At 40.4% G+C, this 27,805-nt stretch overlaps 1 protein-coding gene across 9 annotated transcripts in view; it reads left to right on the top strand.

Moving 5' to 3' along the window:
- TBXAS1 (thromboxane A synthase 1) overlaps positions 1-27,805 on the top strand; it is a 239,217-nt gene that overhangs the window by 130,434 nt on the left and 80,978 nt on the right. For all 9 annotated transcript variants that reach the window (XM_057420685.1, XM_057420693.1, XM_057420690.1 and 6 more), the window contains 4 exons: positions 9,374-9,490; positions 16,827-16,915; positions 19,080-19,228; positions 20,907-21,037. In XM_057420685.1, the coding sequence (XP_057276668.1) occupies positions 9,374-9,490; positions 16,827-16,915; positions 19,080-19,228; positions 20,907-21,037 (486 nt within the window). The remainder of the gene's footprint in view (positions 1-9,373; positions 9,491-16,826; positions 16,916-19,079; positions 19,229-20,906; positions 21,038-27,805) is intronic.

Raw genomic sequence — 27,805 nt, 5'->3', positions numbered from 1 at the left:
CTGCAGAGTCTTATTTCCTATAGAATAGCTCCCTAACATCTGACTGTCCATGGTTGATTTCCTGAGCTGGAAACTGCATCCATGTTTTAAATTTTTAATAGTCCTTTCCTTCCAGCAGTTTGGTTTAAATAGCATCTTGAACGCATTTGTCATTTTGAAAACCATGAGGAGTCCTCACAAGCAAACTTTTACTTGATGTTGTTTTCAAATTTTCATTTCAGCATTGGGGGGAAGAAAAGGTGAAATATTTTTTCCTTGAGTTGTTTTGCATGTATTGGAGATCATTGATGTGGAGCCGTGATTCCATATATTCTGTTTCAAATTAGATAAATGACAGTTTGAAATATATTTTCTGTATCAGGGTGTTGTCACACAGGAAATGAGATATTGGGCTACAGCTTTTAGGTGTTACATGGTAAGCTGTAAGACTGGTAGAATCCCTTTGACAAGACCCTTAGCTTTTGGTCATAGTTTACTACTTACTCGTTTACTTTTAGTGTTCCTCAGTGCTTTGAGATTTTAAGTTAGACTGGCCTGTTTATGATTTTATTTCTGTATTACAACATCTAGGTGAATCAGGTCAAACCCGTCAATAAAATCTGAAATACATGAAAAGTGTTATTTTTTCATATAGACTCTGCTCCGAATAAAAGTTTTGCATACAAGTAATATTTTTAAACAAAAGCCCTTATTATTCCTCCCCTTCACCTGGCTAGCTTGCCTCTGCTAGTGATCAGAAAGTCTTAAGCATCTAACTCCCACTTGAGGAGCTTAATTTGAAAATACAGATTGCTCAGCCATGCGTTGTGCTTGGGAGTGCCTTAGAACTGGTGATTTCAGCACCAACATTTATCAGCTACCTGTAATTCTTTTTCTAAGCATGGTCAGAAGCACTTTGGTGCCAAAGCACTTAGCAGTTTTGAGACCTACTCTGGGTCCAACCTAGAAGACCTGTGAACATGAAGTGTCAAGAGAAGATGGATCTCCCTGGTACCTTTGAAACTGGCTGGTGGTTCAGGCTCTGAAGAGAACGGAGCAGCAGCAAATATGTTCCTTTGAGTCACAGGAGAAAGTGGTGGAATTGGGCATCTTCGATACAGTCTCCAGTGACAAGGGGAGCTGCGCAGTCACAGAGTCCAGGAGAAAGGCTTCCATGTATTTTTTTCCTGCTGGAAATCATTCCAAGGCACTCATATCTCTGGGAAGGGCCCTACCTAGAAACCTATAGGTAATTCTTGGGGAAGCTGCGCTTGCAGCCTTATGTGTTGAAGCAACTCCACATTCCATGCAGTCCTTGGACAGGATGGGGGTTTAGCACAATCACTCCCTGTACCTTCCCCTAGACTGTACTCCTGCTGTGACGTTCTTTGCTTCTTCGTTATTCTGTTTTTTTACTTTTCTTGCTATCCTTATCCACAGGAAGGCATTATAACTTCCCCCCCCATGTGTGAATTTGGTTTTCTCAGTGACAGCATGAAAGTGACTTCTTTCCTTTTTCAGTTGAAAGAAAGGGAGTAATCCCTGATCACTACTGTAGTTGTCTTTCTTTTGGAACATATTGGATACTGATTCCCATGAGAAGGGAGGTACCAATGCCTTAGGGAGGTGTGGGACACTTCCTGCATTGCTGTCACAGCAGCTTGGACAACTGTGCTCAGGTGTGGTGAATTCTCTTCTGGGGTATGTAAAGGTATATCCAAGACTTTGGGGTCAGGATTATGACAGGAGTCAGCAGCTGAGAGGACAGGCAGTGGGAGGCTGATGTTACTGTGTAATGGAAAGATCTAGTCCGAGTTCTTAACTGGCATTGCCTGCCATTCCTATGTACACCAGTGATTGAAAGCACAGGATCTGTGAAACAGAACCAAAACAACAAACATCTGTAGCAAAAGTTATTTGGGGCTACTTTTCTCCAAATTATCTCAACGATCTGTAAAAGTAACCTGCTGGTCCTAAAACTTTCATTTAGGAAAGGTGTACATAAACAGAGAAGATCTTAGAGTCTTATGACTTTATCTGATATTAAAAAGTCCAGTTACGTCAGCTGAAAAGTAGATTTAAGCATTGGGTTTAAAAAGTGCTGCTCAGCACAGCAGAAATTGCGTGTAGAGTGCAGGTTCTCTAGTATAACCTGAATTTAGTACCAAAACTGCTAATTAATTAACAGTAAATACTTTCTATTTTGTGTTGATTGTTTGGTCCCAAATATGCAAACTGACTGCCATATGCAAACTGGTGTGCCCTTAATTTTGATCTTGCTTACACCAACAAATGGAATGATGTGTGACTTGCATCAGTCTGGGTCAGACTGCAGGAGGCCATATGTGTTTATTTTAGCCTTTATTAATGATTATATTTACCTCATTGCAGTGACTTGCTTTGGTTTCTATTGACAAAACCATGACTTAAGAGAATGCTTGCAAAGACAAGAACAGATGTTTCCAGGCTGCTCACCACAGGGAGGAAAAAAAGCCAGTATTTACTAGTAAGCTGGTGTTGGCTATGCCATTTTTCCAAAGAGTAATGATGAACAGTAGCAGTTAATCAGTTTCTGAAGATCTTGACTTGACAACAAAAGAATGGGCTTGAAGATGCCTTTTTATATAGTCTGATCTGCACAGTAGAGTGGAAGACAATTACTGTAATCACTGAAACCAATTCTACCTTGTAACATTCTTTTGAAGTATCTTAGTGACCAAGGAGAAACTAAAATCTTGATGAAATAGATAATGAAGAGAAAAAATTTGAAGTGATGGGGCTACAACATCTGTGTAAACAAGGTGGAAATAATAATAAACTACAGGTTATACGATATAAATGAACTCTGTTTTGTTTTTAACAACATGCAGCAAAGTGCTCTCACGGTTCAAAGAGAAGCCACTATACATGTGTCTTTGAATGTCGTGAATGCAGGAAGAGCTGAGCATGACGTTTCCTCTTCCAAAACACCAGGCAAGTTTGAAGGAATATACTGTATCAGTATACCAACAGGGAATTTTTAAAACTAATATATGGATGCATTTTCTGACTTCCCACTTTCATTACCAACTTACTGCAGGTTTTTAATGGTTTAGTAAATGATCATGATCAACATGCTGCAGGTTTAGTAAGATGTATTCCTTCAGATAGCTCAAGGGCTTTTTTTCTCTAACTTTTTTTAATAGGAAACATTATGGTGATCTATAAGCGTCATGCCACTGCCACTGGCTAGGTGAATTGCCATGAGAGCAATTCATGGGCTTACTGGTTCCACCTGCTGGCTGAACTGTTGGTGATGGCTGTCGGTCAAGTAGGGTTGAGTAAGTAATCCTGTAAAAAGAGTTTACAGATAATTCCTGTCTGAGGTGTAGGGATAGAGTCTTGTCGTCGTGATACAAACTTTCTCTCTGTTTTTTCATTCACTTTCATTTCATTAAATTCAGTTTAAAACTTCAATTTGTTAAGCATAGTGGCAATATCTAATCACAGGTGTGTTTTTTTGCAAGAGAAGGACAGCAACTCTCTTGGAAAATAAGGCTATGAATGGAATAACCCACTGATGTGCCAGTGCTGCTGCCTGCTTATCAATTCTGGAGCTCACACAGGGAGAGAAAGCCTAGACTTGTTCCCCCTAGAACTATCACAGATACTGTATGGCATTCACAAGGGCTTGGAGAAGGGTGACCCCTTGCATTGGGAACGTACACCAAAAATATACCCAAAGAAGGTAAGGGATGGAGATGGAGGGAATCCAGAGCTAGACTTAACCCTGGATACTGCAGTGAACATGGGTACAGAAGAAAGGCGGGAGGTGAGAGGAGTGAATGATGCACATTAACATGGGTTGTAGGGTGAACACTAGGGCAAGAGTTCAGGGGAGCATGGGTATAGGATTGCAGCTAAAGCTGGATCCTGCAAAGCCTGCAGGGCTAGAAGAAAGCTATGGGCTTCCATGAAGGCAAATGCTGTTTGCTGGGTATTAGTAATGCCAGAAAGTTTTGGAGTTACTATTAGGATTTGGAATTTGGGTGCTCTAGAGCCTAGTTTCTTGTTTGGATCTCGCCAGGCTTTCAGTGCTGAGGGTTGGCTCCAGCAGAAGTAAATCTCTTTTGATTGGTTTTGTTAGCACTAGGTCATGATTAAGTCTAAGTTTAAGATAACAAAATTTATGGAATCCTGTTTTATAGAGTTTCCTTTCTTGCTGTGTTGTCAAAGCATGTGGAGTAGATTAGCAGCTAGTTCTATGGAGGTGAATGGTTTATATTGTAGGTTTCAGAGGTAGTAGGTTTCTAAAGGTCTTAGAGGTGCCCTTTGGGTTCTTTGAAGATTCACCTATGCAGGATATTTTAAGAGTTAATTTATTCTGCTGGTTGCAAACCTTCATCTCATTTTCTTACCAAAGGAAGAAGAGAAGTTTTCTGAGGTAGCATCCTGTTGCTGCTACCCTTCCTCCTGCTCCAGGCAGTGACTGCTGACTGACAGAAGTTCAGCCTAGCCTGCTAGTGACAAACTCATAAAAGGAGCAAATGACTTGTGAATCCCACAAAGCTACAGTTACCAGAGAACGGTTTGGGTTGGAAGAGACCTTAAAGGTCATCTTGTTCCAACCCAGGGACAGGATATTAGTGCATGAGTACATCCTACAGATGTCCATATTGATATGCTTCTTAGCATGGTTTTGCCTTTATTGATCCCTCAGGCATGGTCTGGGCACAGTTCAGGAGGTGCACATGTACCACAAAGAGTTTGGATATGGCCATTCTCTTTGGGAAAGTGATGTAACCTCAGGAGGTGTTCTGTACCACTTGGCCTCAGATCCAGAGGAGTCACTTCCCTGAATTACTCAGTAATACACAGAGAGCAAAACTGACTCAGGAACAAGCAAGCTGATAACTGTGTCTGAAGGATCAGCTTAAGGAGCAGCTTGAAAAGGAGGTGATTCTTGCGTCAAGTTCAAAGATGCTGCTCATTTGCAAACATTATTTTGTTTTCTGTTTTAAATGCACTGGTGTTCTAAAGGATGTGTTTGGAAGCAAATTCCTTCAATTTTATTTGTTGTTTCTGATGGCTTGTCTCTGGTTGTGGGAACTCAGTAGCACTTGCAGGTATGCTGCAGCAGATTGCCATGCTGCCAGTAGTTTTCATGCAGCATTACTGTACCGTGGTCAGAAATGGTTGATTACACAGGAGAAGGAAGCACAGAGCAATTGTCAAGTATTTAGGTAATGTTAGATGGAATATGAATCTGATTGCATTTGACTTAAAAGCAACCTCCTTCCCCACCTAAAAAACAAAATCCCACCCCTGAAAATATTAAAGCCGTCTCCCATGGTAATTTTTTTAGTGATTTTTATAGGCTAAATAATTCTCAGGCACAGCTAGTACTTTGTCCATTCAGAGAGAGGTGACACTTCATCTTTCACTAAGACACTTCAGGCTCATTCTCATACCAAATCCATTTTCATTCCTGCTCTATGAACCTGTAACATAGGTTATGCAATTAGGAGGAAAGTGTTTGCAGAAATGATAAGGAAAACCTGATAAATGAAATCTGCTATACACTGTCAGTCAAGCTGAAGCTATTCCAATAAACACAAACATAGTTTTTTGTTTCCAGCTTAAAGAGACAGAGTAAAATAATTTATGGCCAAAATTGTCTTTCCTTCCTCACAGCATTTATATGGATATAACAGTAGACATCACAAAATATGTTAAGGGATATATGGTAGAGTGTTAAAAAGGCAATGCTATGGTTAGCATTGTAGTTATACCATTAGAGTTAATGGACTTTTTGTTCCGTAACTGGGCCCCTCTCTGTGAATATATACCTTTTTGCTATATGTCTTTATGCAATTAGGAGCATTTTTTAGGGTGAATGTTTGGTTTTAGGAAGGGATTTTGCTTTCAAGGCAAATGCAGTCAGATTTATATCACATCTATTATTATCTAAGTGGAGTCTTGTCTTCCAGAGGAGATTTATCTTATAGAGTGCACAGATTGGGCAGCCTTCAATTTAGGAATGGATACAGAATATTTTTGCAAGTGTTGCTCTATAATTTTTTCCTTTTTATCTTTTCTGCACGCTATTCAAACTTTTCTTGGAAGACAAAATCAGTCATTTCTTTGTGGGGAAATATGATTCTGTTCTTTCTCTGTATTTTCTGAGGGCCTCAGAAATGGTAATGTATCGTTAGCAGTTCTAAGGAGGTGATGTTATATCTCCACGTTATAAATCGGGAGTGAAGGCTGGTGGTTGAAGCACAGTTCTGAGAACATTTGCTAATTTGTGGACCCCATTCAGTGACCCAGTTTCTTGGAATAATTCATTCTGTGTGATCAAGGCACCTTCCCCTCTTGTCGATTTCAGTGGCATTAGCTCTCAGGACCTCTGCAATCTGGGCCTCAGTGCTTGAAACAGAAGACCAAAGATGTAAGGAATACTTACTTGGTGACCAGCTCAAGATTTAGTGCAAAGGGATTCCCTACCAGCACATAAGAACTGTGGAGCAGAGGCTAGGAAACAGTACTTTTTTCAAGGATGATCCTCATTTCCGGTTGTCCAGAGCCTCTTTCTTCTGATTCTACTATGTGTTTGAGTATCTAACAAATGAAGCAGTGCTTCAGTGACTGATGACCTCTATAGCTGCACTTCTGATTCTCAGAACAGATACATGCTGAGAAGTTAGAAAACTGATCATTTATTTAAAAAGGGTACTCAGAGAAAGCAGTCCAAACCACTTCAGCTTTGACAGCATGTCCCAAGTTTTCCCTGTTATTGCATGAAATGGGGCAGTCTAAGTCTAACTTTAAAATGTGCCCATATTCTATCTTGCTATAGTCACCCGATCAGAGTACCTGAGTCAGTCTCTTCCTCCAGCATAATATGCTGATATGCACTCTTCTACTTGAAAACAGCTCATCTTTGCTCAAAACTGGTCTGTAGTGTCAACTGAGTGACATTCATTTACTGCGCTGGGTGGTGTTGCTGAGAAGTAAAACTATCCCATTAGCCTGTTTGCAGTATAAAATAGGCTTTTGCATTTTACAAGCTTATGCAGTGTGGTGAGATTCTGGCAAGTGTAAAGGAAAAAGGTGTTAAGGAGAGCTGGCAGCTCCTTAGAGAAAAGATATTAAGTGCAAACTTCCAATAAGGAGGAAAGTTAAGGAAGTGAAGTAGAAGACCAGTGTAGCTAAGCTGTCAGCTCTTCATAGCCCCTGAAGAGAATGTTTTTTACAGAGTGGGAAGTAGGTCAGATTTCCAAGAGCAAGGGTAAAAAAAAAAAAAGCATGTAGGGACGATAAAAGCACACATCTCGAGGCACAAAATGAGATTAAAGGATTGAAGTATCCAGGTGTGTAACAGGTGCTAAGGACTCAATTTTCTTGTACGTTAGTAATGAAACAAAGACTGAAAGAAAATGTTAGAGGGTGAAAGAGATCAACAGATGGCATTGGGGAGGCCATAGTGTCTTTGGTTTGTTTGGGTCTTTCCCAGTGAAGTGTATACTGTTGCTACTGATAACATGGGGAACCATGCTGCCACTGCTACTGTGGGCAAGTAGGCAGGGGCCTGGGTGCTAGAAGATCTCACATGTGCAAATGAATGCCTCTGTACAGCTTGATATCTACAGAAGTGTATACCTTCCAACCTCCACCCACCAATTTGAGGGTGGTTTGTCTGGAGGATACCTGAAATATTGACTGAAGATGACTTGGAAAGTGCTTGGGAACAGTCCACTGTGGAAGGCAAGCATGAGCGGGGAGGATCCCAGAGGTGACTTCTTTGCAAGTGCTGTTATGTACTTTTGTTATTGGGTTAGACGAGTGTGATAACCATTCATGCAGAAGGCACTAAGTTGTTAAGGATGAATGAAGCTATGAAAGAAAGGGCCACAACTGAAAATGATCTTAATTAGTTGGAGAAGTAATCATAAAAAGAATGGTTACAGTTCAACAGTGATATGTTCTATATATGACTCTTAGGAGTAACCAACTTTAATGATAGAGGCTGGGGAATAACTTCCATGGGAGTAATTATTCAGAAAAGAAGACTGTGACTTGCAGGGAGCCACAAGCCAATACGAGTTGACATCGTCATGCTGTGGTATGCATATTCCAGGGTGAATAGAAACAAATATAGTCTGTGGAACCCATGAAAAAAAGATTCATCTGTGCTTGGAGTTCCATGTCAAGTCACAGGGACTGTACTTTGAGAAAAATGTAAATCAACAAAATTATGCAGAGGGATGGCAGCAAAGCTGAACAACCAGTCCAGGTAATATAACTGATAAGTAAATATTGAGTAAATTGGTGTTATCTGGGGCAGATGGCAGCAATATAATTAGTAGTTATATCCTTCTGTACGTATGGGCTGCTGGAAAGAAGGAGAGAATGACCCATTTTCTGTGCCTGTGATAGCACGAAGACTAAAGACCATAAGTTCCAGCAAGAGAAATGGTGCTACTATGGAAAGAGTAGTCCAGCACTGGAAGAGTTTACCTGGGGAGGTTAATGAATTTCCATTGTTGGAGGTCTTCAAGAGCAATTGGGAAACATCCTCTGGAAATATTATATATTGTGGTAGATTCTGCTGTGGGGCTGGACAACTTCTGATGCCTCTTCCGGGAATAACTGCATTGTTTTCTGACATGCTTTCCCTTCCATCTTTTTTATCCTTTTACTTCTTGGTGAGTATTACTTTTTTCTGGATAGGATTTCTTGGGGGGCAGGGGGGTTCAATGGATTAAAATTTAGCAAATCCATAGCAGTCATCTTAGTACAGAGCTCCGTGGGGCGGTACTTTAAATTACTATGTTTGACTGACTACTGAAGTTACAAGGGTCCCAGGCCACAACTTCTTAGTGAGAATGTTCTTTATAGATGGATTAAGGCCTGGGACTTGCTTTCTAATCAGCATATTTTCTGAAGACTTTTAAAATGCATGTAACAGTTTGACATACCAGCTGTCACCAGAAATCGTGTCCCCCCACCGACACCCATGTGTGGTGCGTTGGCACTCATGTCATACAGGGAGGGAGTGTTGACAGGTCCTCTTGCTAGTCACCTTAGAAAGGGAGGAAAGAAGCCAGGGTTCAGCAAAGGAGAACTGGCAGTCACAGGAGAACACTAGGGATGGCAGAACCAGAACAGTCAAAGCAAGGAGTTACTGGACTGGCCCAGGGCTTTTACAAGCCCAAGAGGAAATGCATGCAGCAAAAGGGAAATATTCTTCAGCCTCATCCATGTTTAGTTTGGTGCTTGAGATTGATTTGAACTTTTCTTGTCATGGGACAGCAGTGCAACGCCATTCATGGCCAATCTTTCCAGCCTCCAAAGTCTTGAGTAGCACTAGTTGCATTTGTGTTAAACTGAATCATGTTTTCTTTTGACTTAGAAGCCAAATTTGATTTCCAAGCCAATGCTTGACAGCATCCTTTGTCTTCGTGATGACAGATGGAAGTATGTGCGGAGCCTCCTGACCCCGGCCTTCAGCGATACCAAACTGAAAGAGGTAAGGTGTAGACCATGCTGCTTTCATAAATTGTAAGACATAATAATTTTCTTCTGTGCAGGCATATACTTTATATGGGTCCATATTAAGGATAGGTAAAACCTGCTTATTTTGTACCAATTTATTTAGACATGAAGAGCACATGGAATGGAGTATACGTGCAGTGTGATCCATGTCACAGACTGGTGAAAATCAGAATAGATCATCTGATTTGATTCTATGTCTTTATATAAACTAGTTTTCCCATGAAAGCATGGCAAACTCAAAAAGGACCCTTATACCTTCCTCTTCCCTGCCCTGCTAGGAGTAAGCTAAAGTATGGGATAGGTTATTGCTCCTAGTTGGAGCGTAGCTTTTTGTGATCTGCAGAGTCAGCAGCTCTCACGTTAACACAGGAATTCAGGAATTGCTGTCAGTCTGTTTTCATTTCTCCATCTTCCCCCCCCCCCCCCCCGCTCTTTAATCCTTTTATATAATAAAATAAGTCACTGGAACAAAATGTCATTGCCAGATAAATACTTCTGACTGAAAATAAATGTCTCTATGCTGACCAACTGCTAATTTCCTATAAATGTCTCAGCATTTACTTAGCCATGGGAACCTATTCCCCAGTAACAAGTTCCTATTCCAGTGACATGATATCTCTTAATTAAATGCAGATAAATGATTGACTGGTTAAAGTCTTCTTTCCAGGGGAAAAATTAAGAAAAAAACAAAAACACAACAAAACCCCACCTATTTATATATCTTATTCTGAAAGGGAACCATGCGTCACTTCGGTGCCCAGTCCTGGGCTGTAAAATTTTCCACTGGGCAGACGCTTGTGTTGTTTTGACATGCCGCTGTCGAAATCCACAGTAACATCTAAATGTGTCTGGCTCTCCCAGCTCTATAGACAGCGGTCGCTTAGCAACACCGGCTGTCACCTCCTTATTATGGTAAATTCTAATTGGGCACCAGCCTGGTAGAGATGCTGATTAATCACAACTGACAATGCCATTGGTTATGTGCCCCGATATTTGCTCTGTCCCTGGCTCCATCATGAAATTTTAGCGAGGCAAGGATGTTTAAATATTCAAGCAATTAGTTCCTTGTGTGTGGTGGGGAGAGGAGAGTTTTTTCCTAGAGGAAGTTAATCTGCCCTACTGCAGGTCATCGGCTCTTTGCAGGTGGACTAAGAAAAGATAAAGCGGCACTCCCCTCAGTTTGCAGAGAGCAGCCTCTGCCAGCACCAGCCAGGCAACTTGACTGAAGAGAGCACCGAGGCTCTCAGCACCATGTTTTGGGGGTGGGAATGCACTGGTCTGCAGGGTTTGACCAATTAAACCTGGGTGGGAGAAGAAGTCACGGTGCTCACTTTACGCTGCTTGGTGGTGGAGCTGCACACAGGAGTAGTGGTAGGAGGTAAAATGGAAGGCTGGGTAGTGTCCAGTAGCTGTCCCATATGCAAAAATTTAGATCTTTGTTTTTAGCCTGATACTCAGCTTTCCCTGTTCTGCCTCTTCCAAACTCTGTGGAAGGGGTGTGATTGTGCCAGGGTGACCTGGACATGGTCACTTTCTTCTCCCAGCCTACAGGAAGTTGGAAAATGAGTGGGGAATCTCTCTCTGAAAGGCCTAACTTTGTTCTTCTGATCGGTGTCTTCACCAGAAGACTGTCCACCCCTACAGAGAGGGACACTTACAAAAAGCCCACGTGAGCTTAGGAACCTCTTTTTAATGGGTGCACTCCCCAGACTTGCATTTCATTTTCTACCCAAATACATCAGCAGTCCTGGGATTTGAACTTAATGTAACTTAAGTCCTTCTTATGTGCTTCTCTTGCTGTTGCTTAATTTAGAAGCCATACCAACACTTCTCAAAGGAAATCAATGTTCATTAATTATGATCTCACTTTTAACTCTCCCCTATTTAGTACTCTCTCGGAGCCTCTACAGCAGCATATACTATGTTCTAGTATTGGCAGTACTAGAGAGTATTCTGAATTATGTAGGTAGAAGACATCCTGTTTATAATAAACTCTTCCTCTCTGCCTCAGAGGAATTACAAATAAGCTAGTTTTGGTATGAATCATTTCATAATGACCTGGGTATGTTGTTTTATGTATATTTATAAATACTGCTAAATACATTCCTCCTTTCTTTCCCAAGACATTGATTTTTTTGCTATGAAGATTGGAGCTCTGATGAAACCTCCCACCAAAGTCTTCCTCTTTGTTCAGTCTGGATGTCTGCCTTCCCTATGCAAACTCCTCAGTGATGCTGGAAAGACTGCAGACCTCCCAGATGGCTTCAGAGAGTGGTTTCCCTTGGCATTGCAGTCCTTATTGTCGCTCCAGACATAGACTTTTCTGCCTGGATGCTCTGAGAAAACTGGGAGCTATTACCCTGTGACAGAGCAATAAATGTTAACAACTCCTTGTGTTCCCCATATTAGTCACTTCAGATAAAAGATGCACAGAGGGAGTGTAGGTTCCTGATATCTCCATTTCAGGAACGCAATCTACTAGTTGGCCGAAGGACAGCTTCAGCATCAGCAAGAAGAAGCCAGTCATCCACACTTTGGCCTGGCTGCTATAATACAAAACCCAAGACAGACCTAATGTATGTTGTTAAGGTTTGACCTGCAGTACCCTGTAGCCTCATCTAGCTGCCGTGGCTGGGGAGAGAGGTGTACTTTGCCCTTGCTGCTCTATGGAAGTGGTGTAGTGTCACTGAGAAGTTCACTAAGCTTGAGGAATTTCCTCTTAGTTTGACAAAAATCTCCAACAGCCAGCCACCAAATGAGGAAAAGTTGATCCCAGAAATTTTGAAGTTTGCAAACTTATGAGTAGTTAACTGAAACTGGAGGTTATAGAGCTGTTGGGTAGCCAGTGTAGTGATTGCTGTGTGTATGCAGAGAGTTGCTTTCCTAATGTTTTTCAGGATTTTCTGGCGTCTTCAGTTCTCTTTGTCTCTTCAGTTTCTCTTTAAAAGCTGCGTACTGTTTCACTGTTACTTTTATAGATTTCTGTACATTGTGTGTTCTCCCTTTTTAATTTCCTTTTTCTAATGAGTGTGTAAAGATTAGTAAAGCAGTCCAGTCCAACTGAAGGAAGGTTTGGCTTCAGGTAACATTAAAATCAAATGTTATAGTGGTTAGCAGAGCGTAAATCATTAGACTTCTAAGCTTGATCCTGCAGTAAGATTTGGTAGCATCCCATGTGAGATGCCATTGGAGTTGGTAGCAAATCTGATTATAAGCTCTTTTCTGTAAGACCCTTGAGTGGACCTCATAAAGCCATTGCTATGGGGGCTCTAAAAATGAGTAGTGGGAGATCGGAGGCAGGAGATCCAAGAAGTTTCACTTCCAGCTCTGCCATTGACTGCCCATACATGATCTGGCAGAAACTATTTAAAATCTCTGTAAATGAAACAATTTTCATCTGTTAAATGGGAATAATATCAACTACTGAAAATTGATCTAAGATGTAATTCATAAGAAATTGGTGAAGTAAAATACCTGGAGGACCTTAAGTAAAAGTTGTACCTCCTGATGTTCCTGTCATGCTCTCCTCAGCTATTATGTATTGCAACGAGTTTATGTGTTAGAGATCTTGCTGTACCAAACTTGATTCCCTATTCAGTATTTCTTATATTTTTTCCTCTTCTTTTTGCTGTGGTGCCTGTGATGATCCTGCAGTTCTGGATCCTTTGTCAGACTTGATAAATAGCTTTGCTCTCTTTTACAGCCAACACCAGCAGAAAACCTATTGATTTTCATTTATTCTGATGGTGCTGCAGTAGTCTTGTCATCTCCTATCAGTATGCTTGGAGACCTCTCCTCCATTAACCAACCATTAAAACAAAACAGAACACAAAAATTAAAGAAGAGAGCGCACCATAATGTGGCATTGTTCTAAATAACCTGTGGAGTTTATGTGAGGCATTTTCTTTCAAACAAGGAGAAACAAAGCAGAACTTGTGATAACATGGCAGAACAGTGTGGGAGAATCCTCCAGTGTCACTCTCAGGCATGCAGATCTTCCAGGTCCCACTAGGACATAAAATCTGACAGTCCAATCATTGAGGATTCCTTGATTTGCTCTTACTATGCTTGTGCACACTGGTCAGAGGCATTTTGGAAGAGTCTCTGGAAATTGCTATTGTTACTTAGCAAAGCAAGTGTGCTCAGCTGAGGCAAAGCAAAACAATAACGTAAAAGCTGATACATGAAGTGTGCATGTCCTTGAGCCACAAGTCTGTGTGACTGAGTTGCTCGTTTTGGTAAGTTGTGCCCATGAATAGCAGGACCCCACTGTGAGGTGATGGAAACAAATTGTTTCACAAACATCATCCTGGCAGTCTGCTCTTTTCCTGGTTTTGGTCAGGGACTTGAAGCAATTCTTGTGTTAGGGATGCATCGTTGTTTTTTTTTTTATTCCTTCCTTCATATTTCATCCTATCTGTGGGATAAGAGACCCAACACAACTTTTGTGTACTGCACATGAAGAGTAAAATCTCCGGTGTGTCTGTCTACAGATAATACAACCTAGACTTCTGCTGCCTAGTTTGGGTGCTAATAATAAAGGGAATAACAACAGCGAATACTGAGGACCACATCTAACTAGAGGAACGTGACTCTGATGCCTTTGAACAGTGCAAACATCCCCATGCCCTGTGCTTATGCAGAATCGGAAACTAATTGTTGTTATGTGCCAAATAGCATATTGGCAGGATTTATACAGCAAAGCCCCTGGCATCATGAAAACCCTAACCCCAAATGCTCTTCTTTGGCAGAAAGAAAGAAATTTGGACTCTGGGCTACTCTTGCTATTAGATAACTGGCAGATCAAATATTTACAGGGACCATATTGTTTAAATTTTTCTTCATCCTGTTACTCTCAGCCAATCTGAGCACAGAGCAGCTGGGGTTTGTTTACCCACCACAAACTGAATTTCAGGCAGGTTATGCAGCTTTTATGTTCTGACTGGCAAATAAGAATACATAGGAAGTTAGTGATACCCAAGGCAGTGCAGATCAGCATGCCTGTGTCTGTGCCGGTTTTCAAAGTTTGGTATAGTTCATCACCCCTAACACTACTTTATATTTCTTGACAATTGAACAAAGAGTTTAAAGTGTTAAGGGACTTGAGAATGTTTCAGTGGTCTTTGTAGTTAGCAGTCTTGGACTAATTTATGTCCCTCGGGAATAAAAACCCAAACCCAAATCCTGGATTCCTGAGTGGATATCCCCTGTAGCATTCACATGCAAATAATTGTCTCATTGATATGACTGTGTCCTATCATGCTAACAATAAATCAAATCCATGTGCCCCCTTACCCATTTTCCTGGTTAGATTTACTAATTAAAATATCTTATTACTAGAAATGTGTTGCAACAGTATTTGAAAGACTGGTGGAATGTGTAAAGTGCAGAGGTGCTGTGAGATGCCCTGGCCAGGCATATGTGCCCCTGCCATCTTTGCCAGCTGTTGGAAAGCAATAGCAACCAGCTGGGTGGTAGCAGGTCTGGCGATGTTATGAAGAATAAAAAAGAAAATAAGGCAGTAAAAGGAAAATCTGAAATGATCGCCATCTGTTTAGGAAGCATCATACCTGTTAAAATATGGATTTTCATTTTGTTCTCCTTGACTGGTTCAGTTCATTGGAGGGGCTGGACCCAGAGATTATAAAACATTTCACCTTGCCTCAATCTGTTGAACAGAAATGTGTTAATTTTGTTGAACAATTTGAGGAGAAGCTCACTGCAGGGGATCTTCTTTAGCAAGCCAAATGGGGAAGAAAACTGCCACTTAATGCGGTGTGCACCTCCTAAATGCATAATAGCTACTTTTACTGAATATTAATCTACTTTCAGAATTGTCTTGTGAGACAAAGCCCAAATCAATCCGGCTTTGAACTGATATAGCAACAACCTGCTCCATCCCATGTAGGGATGGGACATTGAGAGCAGCTAGACACATTCTTGACTCAGACTTCTGCCTTCGGAAAACATGCTGGATGCTCCCGCATCGGCCTTTTGACTGCGTATAGTCTTGTCCATGTGTTAGGATGGCTGTGTGCCTGTGCACAAAGTGTTATGCCAGTTTCACAGAGGTACAAGTGCCAAGCAAAATGGACTTGGCTGGGCAGCCTGCATAGCTCTGAGAGTGTACTGAGAGGCTGCAGTAAGTCTTTTTTGGTAACAAGAATGTCAGAGGAGTAGCACAAGTATGTTCTCATGTTTGTTGACACCCATATGCTGAAGGAGGTTGTTCAGGAAAGAAAGGTAGGTTTCTGTGCCTGCGTCTGCTGGTGCTAGTCATTGCGGTTGAGTAGTAATAAATTGTAGGCAGTAAGGATCTCTTGGCAGTGTGGAGAAAGAACCATAGCAGATGACGCTGTCAGGGTCAGGGCTGGATTGATGTTACACCCTCCCTCTGCCCCTTAGTAGGTGTATTCAAGGCAAGTGCCTGATGCCTTTCAGATATAAAAAGTTCAAGAAAAAGAGAGAGACAGACCTTAATGACGTCTTGATAGTCATGACAGCCTACGCCATGGTTTCCATGAAGCACTAAAGAGGAGAATACTGCCCTGTTAGCTACACCCGAGCTGTGGTTAAGTGTAACTGACCATCATGTGTCAGTGGCTGGAAAGAACCATTAGCTGAATAAATGAATGTTAATGTCCGTTTAATGTCATCACAACTCCAGAAAACCCTTTCCTCAGATAGCAATAGCAGTTTGCCCTCAGCAACTTGTAGTGGTATACATGGTGTTTTTCTAATGTATAGTTCAATTTTTCAAAGGGGGATACGGACACAGGGGATGGGGATGGGGGGCATGGGACAGGAGGAAGAAAATGCTAGGCCTCTGATGCTAATATCTTTACAGGACTTTGGGACTATGGAAAACGTTATTCCTTCTGTCCTGGAGCATATATGACCTAAATGTAATATACTGTAAATATGGATTGTGATAAATCATCAGGTGGCAAAGGAAATGATTAAAAAGAGAGGGGAGAGAGGGGGATGATTCTGCTTGATAGCTCTTTATGTTTATAGCCAGAGGTGGGCAAGAACCAAAGGCCAGGTAAGTGATAGGGCTTCTCCGGCTTAAGCCCAGAGCTGGAGAAGCGCATCCCTGTAATGTGTAGGTTTATTTTTAGCAGTCAGTCCCAAAGCTTCATCTTACCTGTGCAAAAGTGTCTAAGCAGACCTGTAGAGGATCCATCCTCTGTATCCTGAGACCTGAGGTCTCCATCCCATCTACTCAATAAAACTAATTTAGAATAATTGATTTATTTTCTTTTTTTACCATTTAAATGTTTTTCACAATCAAATGTGTTCCTTTCTAGATGACACCACTAATAAACCAGGCCTGTGACGTCCTGCTGTGTAACTTGAAAGCCTATGCAGATTCTGGCAAAGCTTTTGATATCCAGAGGTATGTTCAACATGCCAGAAATTAGTAGCAGATTTAAAAAAAATTAAAAAAAAGGGGGGGGGAGTCAATAGTTGCAGTTATTCTAAATATGCGCTTTACAGTACAAAAGATGTGTGTCTGTCCCCCCCCCCGCTTTCCTAGCTTTTATGAGTGGAGATCATAGTTTTAATAGGGGATGTGCCTGATAGATGCCTTTTCTTCCTGGGGGCAGCCATTGCATACTTGAAAAGTAATTTTGGAAAAGCATCTAATGTATTTCTAGCTGTTGTTTAATGAAGTTTGAACAGCTGGAAGCAGAAAGGAAAGCTGCATCAGTCTCTGTCCAGCCTGCTTTCTACAGTCTGCCAATAATGTACAAATATAGGAATTGATCTAGTATCAAATGCCTCCAGTCCATCACCCTCTTGCTTTTTTTTTATGTGAGGGGTTTTGGGCACTTAATCATTCTTACCACATTCTTCCTGACCTCCTCTAATGGCACTCTAGCCTTTTGTGAACAACGGGATCCGTACTCCAGATGAGAATGCACCATTGATTTATGAAATGGCACTTTAATATTTTCCATACTGTGCTTTTTCCCATTTGTTATGCATTTAATATCCTACTATCTTTTTTTGTTACTCTTTCATCAGAGGTCTTCACTGAACCGTTCACAACACTGTCTAGTTCCTTCTCTGAGAAGATGCATTTCTTCTTGGACCCTGTATGGTATATGAGTAGTTCAGGATGTGTTCTTTCTAACAGGTGCTATTTTACATATGCTTCATTTGCTGGTTTTGGTCAGCGCCCTTTAAAGTTCTTTCTGATTTCTGTCAAACTGGAACAGTACAAATTATTTTTTTACCTAAAGAAATGCATATTTAGCCACAGTTCACCCAATTCTTTTCAAGTACCTGTGTACTTGAGGTCTCTTTATTAAACATCTGTAGAGATCCTATGAAACCGTGAGACATTCACTTAGCCTGGTGCTCTGATGAAAACTGACCTTTTGAGTCTTTCCAGGCTTGTCCCTTTTTTCCATTTGTCTTTTGTCTTTGCCTGGTCTTTCAGCTATTGGTCCATGATAGGGTTTCATCTCTCAAGAGGCACTTTGGAAAAGACCTTTTGAAAGTATAAATGAATGATGTTGACCATCTCAGAATATGATCTTCCAATTGTTTTATCATACTATCAACAGGTTTGACATATATAAATGTGATTCTCATTGTAATGCAGTTTCCCAGAATTGCCTGGGGAACCATTTTTTGTAGGTAAATACCCTATCTGCAACCCTCGGTCAACTTTTGCATTAGCTGTCTTTAGACAGCTAACAATTTTGTGTTTCATAAAATTTAGGTTTTAAGCTTTTTCAGTACCAGATAATTTGACATTAGCCTTTTGTATGGGAACACAGGAGAACTGTTATTGAAGACCACAGATCAGAAGAATTAAATTTCAAGGATATTTTACGTTTCTGGTCCATTTATCTCAAAACTAAATGTAGCTGATAACGTCCAGTAGAAATAAAGATGGTGAGACAACTGGATAGATGGTCAGATATCCAGGGAGAGATTCAGTAAGTTCTGAAGTTCCTAGATAATGGTCCACAGATAATTTGTACTTCTCAAAGCATTTGCTGCTCCTCTGTAGAGACACAGATTTCGCATGGTATCAGTTCCTCTTGTTTTTCACCATGATTTTACATTACAAACAAGCTAGCAAGAAGATGAAGGAAATTCTTAGTAGGAAATTTTACTTAAAGCACCTCTTGTCACTGAGAGTTTATACTTGGACTGGTCACAGGTGTAGTTGCTGCCATTTAAAATGAGAAAGAAATTATCTCTTGTGAGGATGCATACTAGGAAAATACTTATTAATTTCTGATAATGACTGTTGCTTTGATTTTGAGGTAATAACAAATGAAACCATTTATTTTTAATAATTTTAGCGGAATTATTTTGCTATATGAAGGTATGTGCACTTTGTAGAAAGAGAGAAGGTGATCATTATTAAGCACCAGAATTTGTAAGAATGATGGAAACATGTCTTGTTGGCAAAGCTCAAATCTAAATGCAAAAAGAAAAATCAGAAGCAAAAATTAATGTTATGTGATGTTTGTAAAAGCAAGATATTAATGGATATGTAATTTGTAGCTAACGACTTACCATTCTTCAACTCCATGCAGGTGTTACAACTGCTTTACCTTGGATGTTGTTGGTAGCGTAGCTTTTGGTACTGAGGTGGATTCTCAGAAGAATCCTGATGACCCCTTTGTTAAGAATTGCAGAACATTCTTTGAAACGTCTTTGTTTAAGCCTCTCCTTATTCTAACCCGTGAGTATAGTCTACCTTTGTCTGCTTCTTTAGGGTAATTTTCTAAAAGTCATTCTAAAACTGCAACACATGCTGGAACAGGAGCAGGAAGATATATAGCAGACTTTATTTCAAAGGTGTTCAGAATGCAACCTACAGGCCAAGTATACCGTCGAGATTTCCACCATATGGTTTATTACTCTTTTCGCCATTAATGCAACTTTCTTCAGAAACTGAGAGTCTGGGAAGACAATGCTTCCAGTTGATATGAATGGAAGATTTCTGGGACCTGTAGTTTCTACAGCATCTCTTTTAATACACTTCTGCATTAAAAGAGAGTAACTGCCCTTTGGAGCGTTGGAGTAAAGTTTTTGTGCTCCCAGTTCATTTCGTAGAGATTGAAATCCCACCCATAAAAAACAGTGGGCTAATAATCCAACTAAAGAAAAGAGATGAAGGAACATAAGCAGATAGTGTAAGTCCTCCAAATTCTCATATAAATAGCAGCAGCAGCCTGGTTGATGGCTATAAAGGATAAAGATGATAAGTGCCAGCACAAGCTGTCATTAAGAGAATGTATTTATTTTCAGGTGAATAGGTAAGGGAATGCAAGAATTAGGGTATAAAGCCATTTAGTTCTAGGGCATGAAAACTCAGGCTTCATGGTGATGGTGGCCTTGTTAATGCAAGGGCAGTAAGAATCATAGCTGAGAAAGTTGCAACATAATCAAGGTTGTTGAGGTTTTACCGTCTTGCTATCTAGACCTGCACACAGTAGTGTCAGGTGGCACAGTGGCAAAGTTTCCTGTGCCCATCTGATCCTGCTGGCATTACAGATTGCACCTGTACTAGCAGTACATGAACTGTTTCCTTCTGGAGTTGTGTATCCAAAATGTCCTGGGGTTAATGTTTAACCTGATTGAAAAGTGTACTTTATAACTGATTTCTGAAGGGACAAAAATATACCTCTGTGTGTCTAAGATCGTGCCCTTTATTAAAGCAAGTTTCTCTGGGATTGGATTCCTTGGCTGATCTCTTTCTACTCGTACATTCTGCTGGCAGCACAGGGGTTTTCTGGTTTTGTTAGTCTTAACCTATTCATAAGTTAACAATGAGTTTACTAAGATGCAAGGCTTCACTCGGGTTTCTAGCTCCTGACTATAAAGGCCATGGACTGGAAACCATTCTTGTGATAACATCCTGCTTCCAGAGTCTTTGGTCTGTTTAGAGAAGCAAAATAAAATGGTAAACCAATATCCTAATATTGGTGAACTGTAAATGAGAATGACCACTACACTATTTCATGGATCAGTGCCATAAGCTGATAGGCTAGTTCAAGATCCTTCACCTTTTTTATGTAGTTGTTTGAGTAGCAGGGAAAATATTTTTCCCCTTTGTTGTGGTGGCTCAGTGGCATCAAGAAGCTGAACTGAAATTCTGAAGCATTGTGGAAGCAAGCTTGGAAGGCATCTGTCTGGCAGGTAGTTCTGGCCAACATGGAATTTCTAAAAGGAAATCCTTTACCAGCCTAGGGGGGCAGAAAAAAAGAGAAAGAAGGAGAGGGCCAGAGAGGAAAAAAACTGGTTTCACAAAAGTAACACATTCCACTTGAAGAATTTTATAATGTTAATGAAAGGAGGGGGGTATTATATGCCTTTACAGTGTGATTCATTGTTTTGTTCTTTAAAATCTCTTACAGTTTCTTTCCCATTTATAATGATCCCATTGCTCCGGATTTTGCCAAACAGGAAACAAAAGGAACTGAATGGATTTTTTATTCAAACCATAAAAAATGCAATTGTCTTCAGAAACCAGCAAGATGCAGCTGAGGTAAGGCTATTTCTGTGATAAATATGGGGATAAGCAAATGTATTGAGGAAGAACTGGGAGCAGCATAAGCCTCCATTGAAAAAGTAGACTCTGACTGTTTGAACATTCAAAGCAGTTTAGTGAAAATTTTATTCGTTTATTCATTTTAGTGAAAATTTCATTCATTTATTCATTTTTAGCTTTGTGTACCATCAACCAGGCTTGGTGTTGATGCAGAGTTGTTAACTCATTGCAAGAAAGACTGCTTCTCTTAGTATTGTTTGGGTTGACTTTTCAACCCAGTTTCTAGACCCAGAAGGGAGGATTTATCCTGTAGAATTTTTTCTCATCCTGAAGTCAGGTGTTTTGTCTCAGGTTTTGTCTTCCTTAAGGACCAGAGAAAAGGGAGCCCCCACTGAGCTTATCAACCCAGTCATTACCTAGGAGCTGAGGCAGGTTTCATATTGTCCTTTAACAGTTCCTTCTGCTTTTGAAACTGGAAAGAACCTGAAGGTATGATTAGGAGCAGACATTTGATATTGAGATGGCTAAAGAGAAAGGTAGTAAATTTTAGCTAACGTGTGCAAACTAATGGGTGTTCATTATTAGCAAATCATTTGTTATCTATGTATTTCTCTTTTGTCTGGATGTAAGTACTTCCATTTTGTTAGTCTTTGCTTTAGTCACTGTTTTGTGAAGTACCTGAAGGCATATGCGTTATTATGAAAGTCTTTTTTTGATACACGAAGCATTTGGAGCACGGGCATGCGCTTCAGTTCTGTGATACAAAAGTTCATCAGGTCTGCTTGTCCTTTTAGACCATTTTTTAACTGCAGACTGCATATTTTATCCCTAAAAATAAGTTAACCACTTAATTATGGATGTGTAGTGAGAAACAAAGAATATCGATGAGAATTCCATTTTAAAGGTAACTAAGACAAGCTTTGCATATCAATTGACATGAAACATGCCACAACATACACATTAAGAAGCTGTTAATATTGAAATATGAGATGTTTTTTACCACTTTGAGGTGAAAAGCAATTCTGATAGCACAAGAGCACAGGTGAGAACAAATCCTCCCAACTTTTTCTCACAGCTTAGCCTCACAGTTCTCACCTTTCAGGAAAAAAATGTATTTTAATTTACCCTGTATTACATCCAGGACATATCTAAAAATCAAATTCATTTTCAAAGATTTTGCTGCTCTTTTCTTTGACTTTTTCTGCAGTGAAGTCTCACTTCTTTATTTGTTGCACTTTATTACCACATGCTTCTTATCTTTCTTCCAGCCCACCTTTATGGGTCTTTGCCCAATCAGCCTTTAGGTCTTTGTCTCCATCCTTCTTTAGATCCAAAAGATTGTAAACATCACTGACCAGCCACAAATGATTCATGATTCATAAACATGGTTCCTCGCCCAGGCTGAGTGGTGGTTGAATATTTTCTAACACGGGTGGTGTAGCTAAACTACTTGTAGACACGTCATTTCTAGTGCACAGATCCAGTGTGAACTTACAATGACATACTGGCGTGGCTCTATATATGAAGAGTTTTGAATCAAAGATTCATGCCAAAGGGTTTCCATGAAAAGTCTATTCTGTGTATCAGTTATAAAAGGATAAAAGGAATAATGGAACAATCTAGTGTGGATTTAAAGTAGTTAATATATTAACTACTATTAATGAAATATAATATATGCAATTTCTGTGGCAATAGCCCTGCGGCTAATTTAGCATGAGCTAAATCCTTGACTATACTATAGGTGGTCATTCCTTCAAGCTGCAGACTGAGTTGAAGGGCAGCAGGTGGGTATGGGTAGGAGAAAACACAAAGAAAAGCATGATTGTAGTATAGGAGGCAGCATTCTCTGCATATGCAGCCTGCTTGCAGGTTTCAGTGGTTGACGGCACAGAGGTGTAAGGTTATATTGGAAGGGAAGTAGGGAGGTGCTGTAAGAGATAACACATGGCCGTAGCTATCCACTATCGGGGCAATGTGGAGGAAAGTACAAGGTCCATGTTTGCTTAACAGGGGGTGCACAAGTCCATGACTGGCTGTGGTCCTGGACTTCTGTCCAGTTTGCAAAATTGGCATACGGGAGCTATTTCAAGCATTGGGAGTTAGACACTTAGGACCAGATTTCTGAGAGAGCATTATGTCCGCTTTGCAGTTCAGGATCATTAACATGGCTTTCAAAATCAACTGGAAAGTTTGGAACTTCCTTTTCTCCCCCCCTTTTCATTGCCTGTCATGTACCATGCGCTTAGAATTTTGACTATTTGAGATTGGTTGGTGGCACACAAGTTGTGTTACAAGTATAGGCAACTTAATAATTTGCCAGGAACATAAAAATGGTGTGTGAAACAGATCAAAATGCAGCTGTGTCCAATTTAATGCAGAAATGTAATTTGTAGAGATTAGGTGTCCCAGATAGCCTCGCATTTATGGGCTGTGTCCTAGGTCTCAAATGATGAAATGTACTCACTGAAGTCAGTCAGAGTTTTGGCATGGAATTTTAATGAGGCCAAGATATAACTGGTAGCTACTGATCGTTTGTGCTAGTAACTGGAGCTATGAGTAATGTCTTTTGGTCTCCCTGTGCTGCATTAGGCCAGTGGGTACTCATGAGTTTGCCACATTCCTAGATGTTACATTGTGTGCATTGCTTACTCCTCATTGATTTTATCACCATTAAAAATGCTTTTGGGGAGAAAAAAAAAAAAAAAGCCTTTGGAGCAAGCTGTAGAACAATGGAAAGCTCCAGGAAAAGTGAATTAGCTGAAGCTTGTCTTCCTCTCATCTGCAGCTAACATGAACAAAGAATAAAGAAAGGCCAAAAAACAATGTGACAAGCAAAGTCAGCCTGTTATCATCCCTGTTCTATCAGTAAGTGAAACAATGCTTCTGAATGCCTGAAGATAATCCCATGGGCAGATAGTAATTTTACAGCCAGGTTTAGATCTAATAATATGCTTGCAGCTTGTATGAGAGCTGTGGTGTCACTTTCTCTTATCCCATCGGTTAGTGCTGCAGATGTCATTTTAATTATATACTATCTTTCTGTGGTCAGTCAAATAATTTCAGTCCTGGTTATTCCACTCATTTGGCTTATGTACAAAAACATTTAGTGGTTGTACTTTAGAAATTTTAATATATTATATTTATTCATGGATTCCAATTATTGTAAAATGCTTTTCCTACTGTTTACAGAAGAGCAAATTCACCCTCCTCAGAAGAAGCAGCACAAATTTAATGCATCACTTAACACCTACTTTGAAGACTCCAGCAGGATTTCAGCGTTCAAATACCTTATCCTGATTATCTGCCCAGGTTTAAATTTTTCCCTGAGGCAAAATGTTTCCAGAAACAGGGCAGATAGACTGTTTGTTTACTTCAATAAATGATAGTTTGATAGATTTTCATTTAATAATCTGATATGCAAATCATTATGCATGTAAGAGTTGTTTTTCTGTCATGTTATAGCTCAGTTCTTAACCTACCAGTCTATTTTAAATGATGGTATCTAGATGAAGAGTCATTCTTGGTGTTCAAAATTGAGACTCCTTTCTAAAACTGTGGGTTGAAAGCCCCCTCAGCAGATGAAAAGCCAGAATTTAATTTGTAATACATAGTAATAACAACAGTTGGAATGTAGCAATTTAAGGACAGTGCAAAACATTATTTTTGGAAAATTACAATAGGTGGAAAAACCTAGTTTTCAAAATATGCAACCTTTAACAAGGAGGATTTGAGATTTCATAGAAGCTAAACCACATTCTTTTGGCATTCCCTGACTTTTCCAGCCATTCTGTCTGGTGTGTATGCATAATTCAAGGTCACTAGTCCATGCCAGGCAAGTAATGATCTGATGTTTCTGATGATGATCAGCTGTTTCTTGGCAGTCTCAAGCCCGTTTAAAATGAGAGGGTGACAAATCACAGAGAAGTATCACCAGAACTTTATTCATTGGCATCTCAGTTGGCAGTTTAGTTAACCTGCGGGGAGACCTACAGACTACCTGAATGCTTTTGGTTTACTTGTGGAGCAGACAGAAAGAACAACTGGAGTAGAGTGTGAAGGCTGTGCTGCTGTGAACCATGCTCCCTGTGAGCTACATGGTGTAAAGCCACAAAGAAACTGTGTGGTGATGTCAGTCCTGGTGATGAACTGGCCTCCTGTGAATTGGTATGTCCCTGTGATGCCCTGAACTCTACTGCAGTAGATCTAGATCAAAAGAGGTTTTCCTCTAGTCAGCAATTGCTGGTGAAGAATTGCAACCCCCTCCAGTTTTCCCCACTTCCCATCCTTGCTCCTGGCCATTTTTTTCCACAGTCCTAGGAAGGGCAGTCTGCTTTACTGTCCCCAGGCTGCTCATACCCCTGGGCAGGCACAAGTGATTCCTGGTGAGTGGAGATCCTTTGGTTTTTCAGCATCAGCCATCAGAGACTAAAAAGGGTCAGGAAACTGAATTTTGAGGAAGTCCGAAACTAAGGTGTTTAAATGCTTGCAAAGGCAAGAGAGCTGCCCTTTCACTACGGGCTACCAGTAGAAGTGTGCTATGAGAAGGTGGTATCTTTTAATATCTTTCTGGGAAATGGTGGCCTGGTTGCAACTTTAATCTCTTGAACACCGATTTCCAGGGAAAAATGTGTAGTGAGCTCCCCTAAATGCTTTACCTAAGGGGAAGAGGGACATATGTATGTGTACCTGCATTCTAGATGATAACGGACAATCTGAAAACCTAATTACTGTGGCACTCTGTTCTTTTCTCTTCCTTCCCCAGCAGTTCCCTAGAGTTTTTCCTTTTTATGAACTAATGAACTATTTTATTCAAGAGCTACTTGAAATGAGTTGAGCAGAGGTAATCCTTCTGAAAAAGTCTGATTTTCTCCTTGTCAAGGGAAAACTGTACAATTACTAAGAAAACTTAGTTAAAAATTTGCTAAATACTATGTACATTCCAGGACCTGTGTGTGTGTTTGAACTGTGGAAATGCAGTACAGATGTTAAAAAGTAAATATTTTTCTAAGGAAACAGCAGATGGGAGGATTAGACACCTAATAGTGTGCAGTTTTCTTGCCTTGTAGAAAACCAAGAAAAACTTGTTTATATTTGAAAGGTGGTGTCCTTTTAAGGATACACACGCTATGGCAATGTTGAAATAATCCATTTTTATTGATTAATAAAGCAATAGCAAAGCAAAGGATCAGACCGGTTCTGTTGTTTTCCTAAGTCTGTAGAAAGAATGCTTCCATTCTGTTTCACTGGGCTGTTCTCACGGTTTGATCATGTCATTATCCAGTGCCTTTTTCAGAGGGAAATGTGAAGTGGGCTTTCCAAAAATGTACATGTGTGTCTTAAAAATAGAGAGAGATTTTGTGGGATTTTGCTAAATACAGGGTTTGAACTCAAATCTCAAACCTGTATCTCTGCTGCTTTAAGCAAAAATAATATATTAAAAAGCTTTTTAACATTAAATCTGGTATCTGTGCTTGGGCAGCATACAGTTATTCTAAGATGGGAAAAAAGTGGCATTATGTTAAAAGGCATTTTAGTTATTCACCTTCTTTTTAAAATCAAGCCATTACTGCTTGCTTTTAAAATTGTGTTCCATCCTTCCCACATTTGAACAAAAGTCCTTCTTTTTAAAATATTTTTCTTAAAGATGTAATGAATTTTATAACTTCCTTAGGATTTCTTAAGTGGGCGTTTAAACATAGCAAGTCTTCAAAACCTCAAATGGAGATGAGCTTGAAATCCCTATTGCTTTAGGTCACCATTTAAATTTCTTGATCAGTCTGCTGTTATCTTTCCAGCAATGAATTGCAGCCTTACAGAATGAGATCTTTTGGTTTCAGGCCTGGGCTGAAGTGTCTAGCTGAGGTGCTTTCATCCTGAAATGCAGTTCTGCAGTCCCTCTGCTCAAAAGAGATCAAGAACAGAATAAGTAACGAGAGTGGCGACTTTCTCACCTTCCCGAGGCGTGTTGATGGGGAAGCAGGCAGTTTTGCATTACTGCTGCATCTGTCCCAGTTCTGCAGCCCAGCACACCTGTGAGCCCAGTGCTTTATGAGCACTGCAGTCACAAGAAGATAGCAAATGTCTACTTGATTACCGGCTGCCAGCAAACAGGTCTAATGCTTGGATTTTGCTCTTATCACACCAACTCTGTTGCCCCCTTGCTTATGGAGCAGAGGACTTTATAGATCCTAGGCAAGGAACGGGCAGATGGTATCATGTATTTATTATCTGCCCCACTCCAGCAGACCCTACAGCAACCGTAACAATATAATTATGGCACCTGGGACTCTCTTCAATACCTCCATCTCTTCCCACTCCCTTTTAGTCTTTTTCATTGCTACTGAGTATCTTCATTTCTTCTTTATGGGACGACAGAAACAGTGTCCCTGTCTCATGTTTCACAATGCTGCACTTCAGCTAGAGTGTGGGGTTCAAAATGCCATCACACATGTGAGCTATCTCATTGACTTCTTGGAGCACGTGACTCAGTTTGCAAGAATACAGACTTGTACCAAAGGACAGAAGTGAAATCAAAGCACCAGAGTGTTCATACTGATGAGGCTGTTCATACTGATGAGGCTGGTGTTTTTTGTGCCCAGAGTTGCCAAGAATGATCTTGCAGACAGTACTGGGAAAAACATATCTTTGCAGGAAAAGCTAAGCTCACTGAGAGGTGTGTGGTGGAGCTCCTTCAGAGGGGCTTCCAAAATATGGTACTCTGCCCCTTTCTGGGGAACTCACTTTAGCAGCATTAATCCACAGGAA

This window comes from Pezoporus wallicus, unplaced genomic scaffold (genome assembly GCF_028554395.1).
Source record: "Pezoporus wallicus isolate ANWC-B61680 ecotype Strahan unplaced genomic scaffold, APGP_CSIRO_Pwel_v1 contig_2871, whole genome shotgun sequence".
Lineage (NCBI taxonomy): Eukaryota > Metazoa > Chordata > Aves > Psittaciformes > Psittacidae > Pezoporus > Pezoporus wallicus.
The sequence above is the reverse complement of the archived record's forward strand: the minus strand, read 5'-3'. Positions and strand labels throughout refer to the sequence as shown.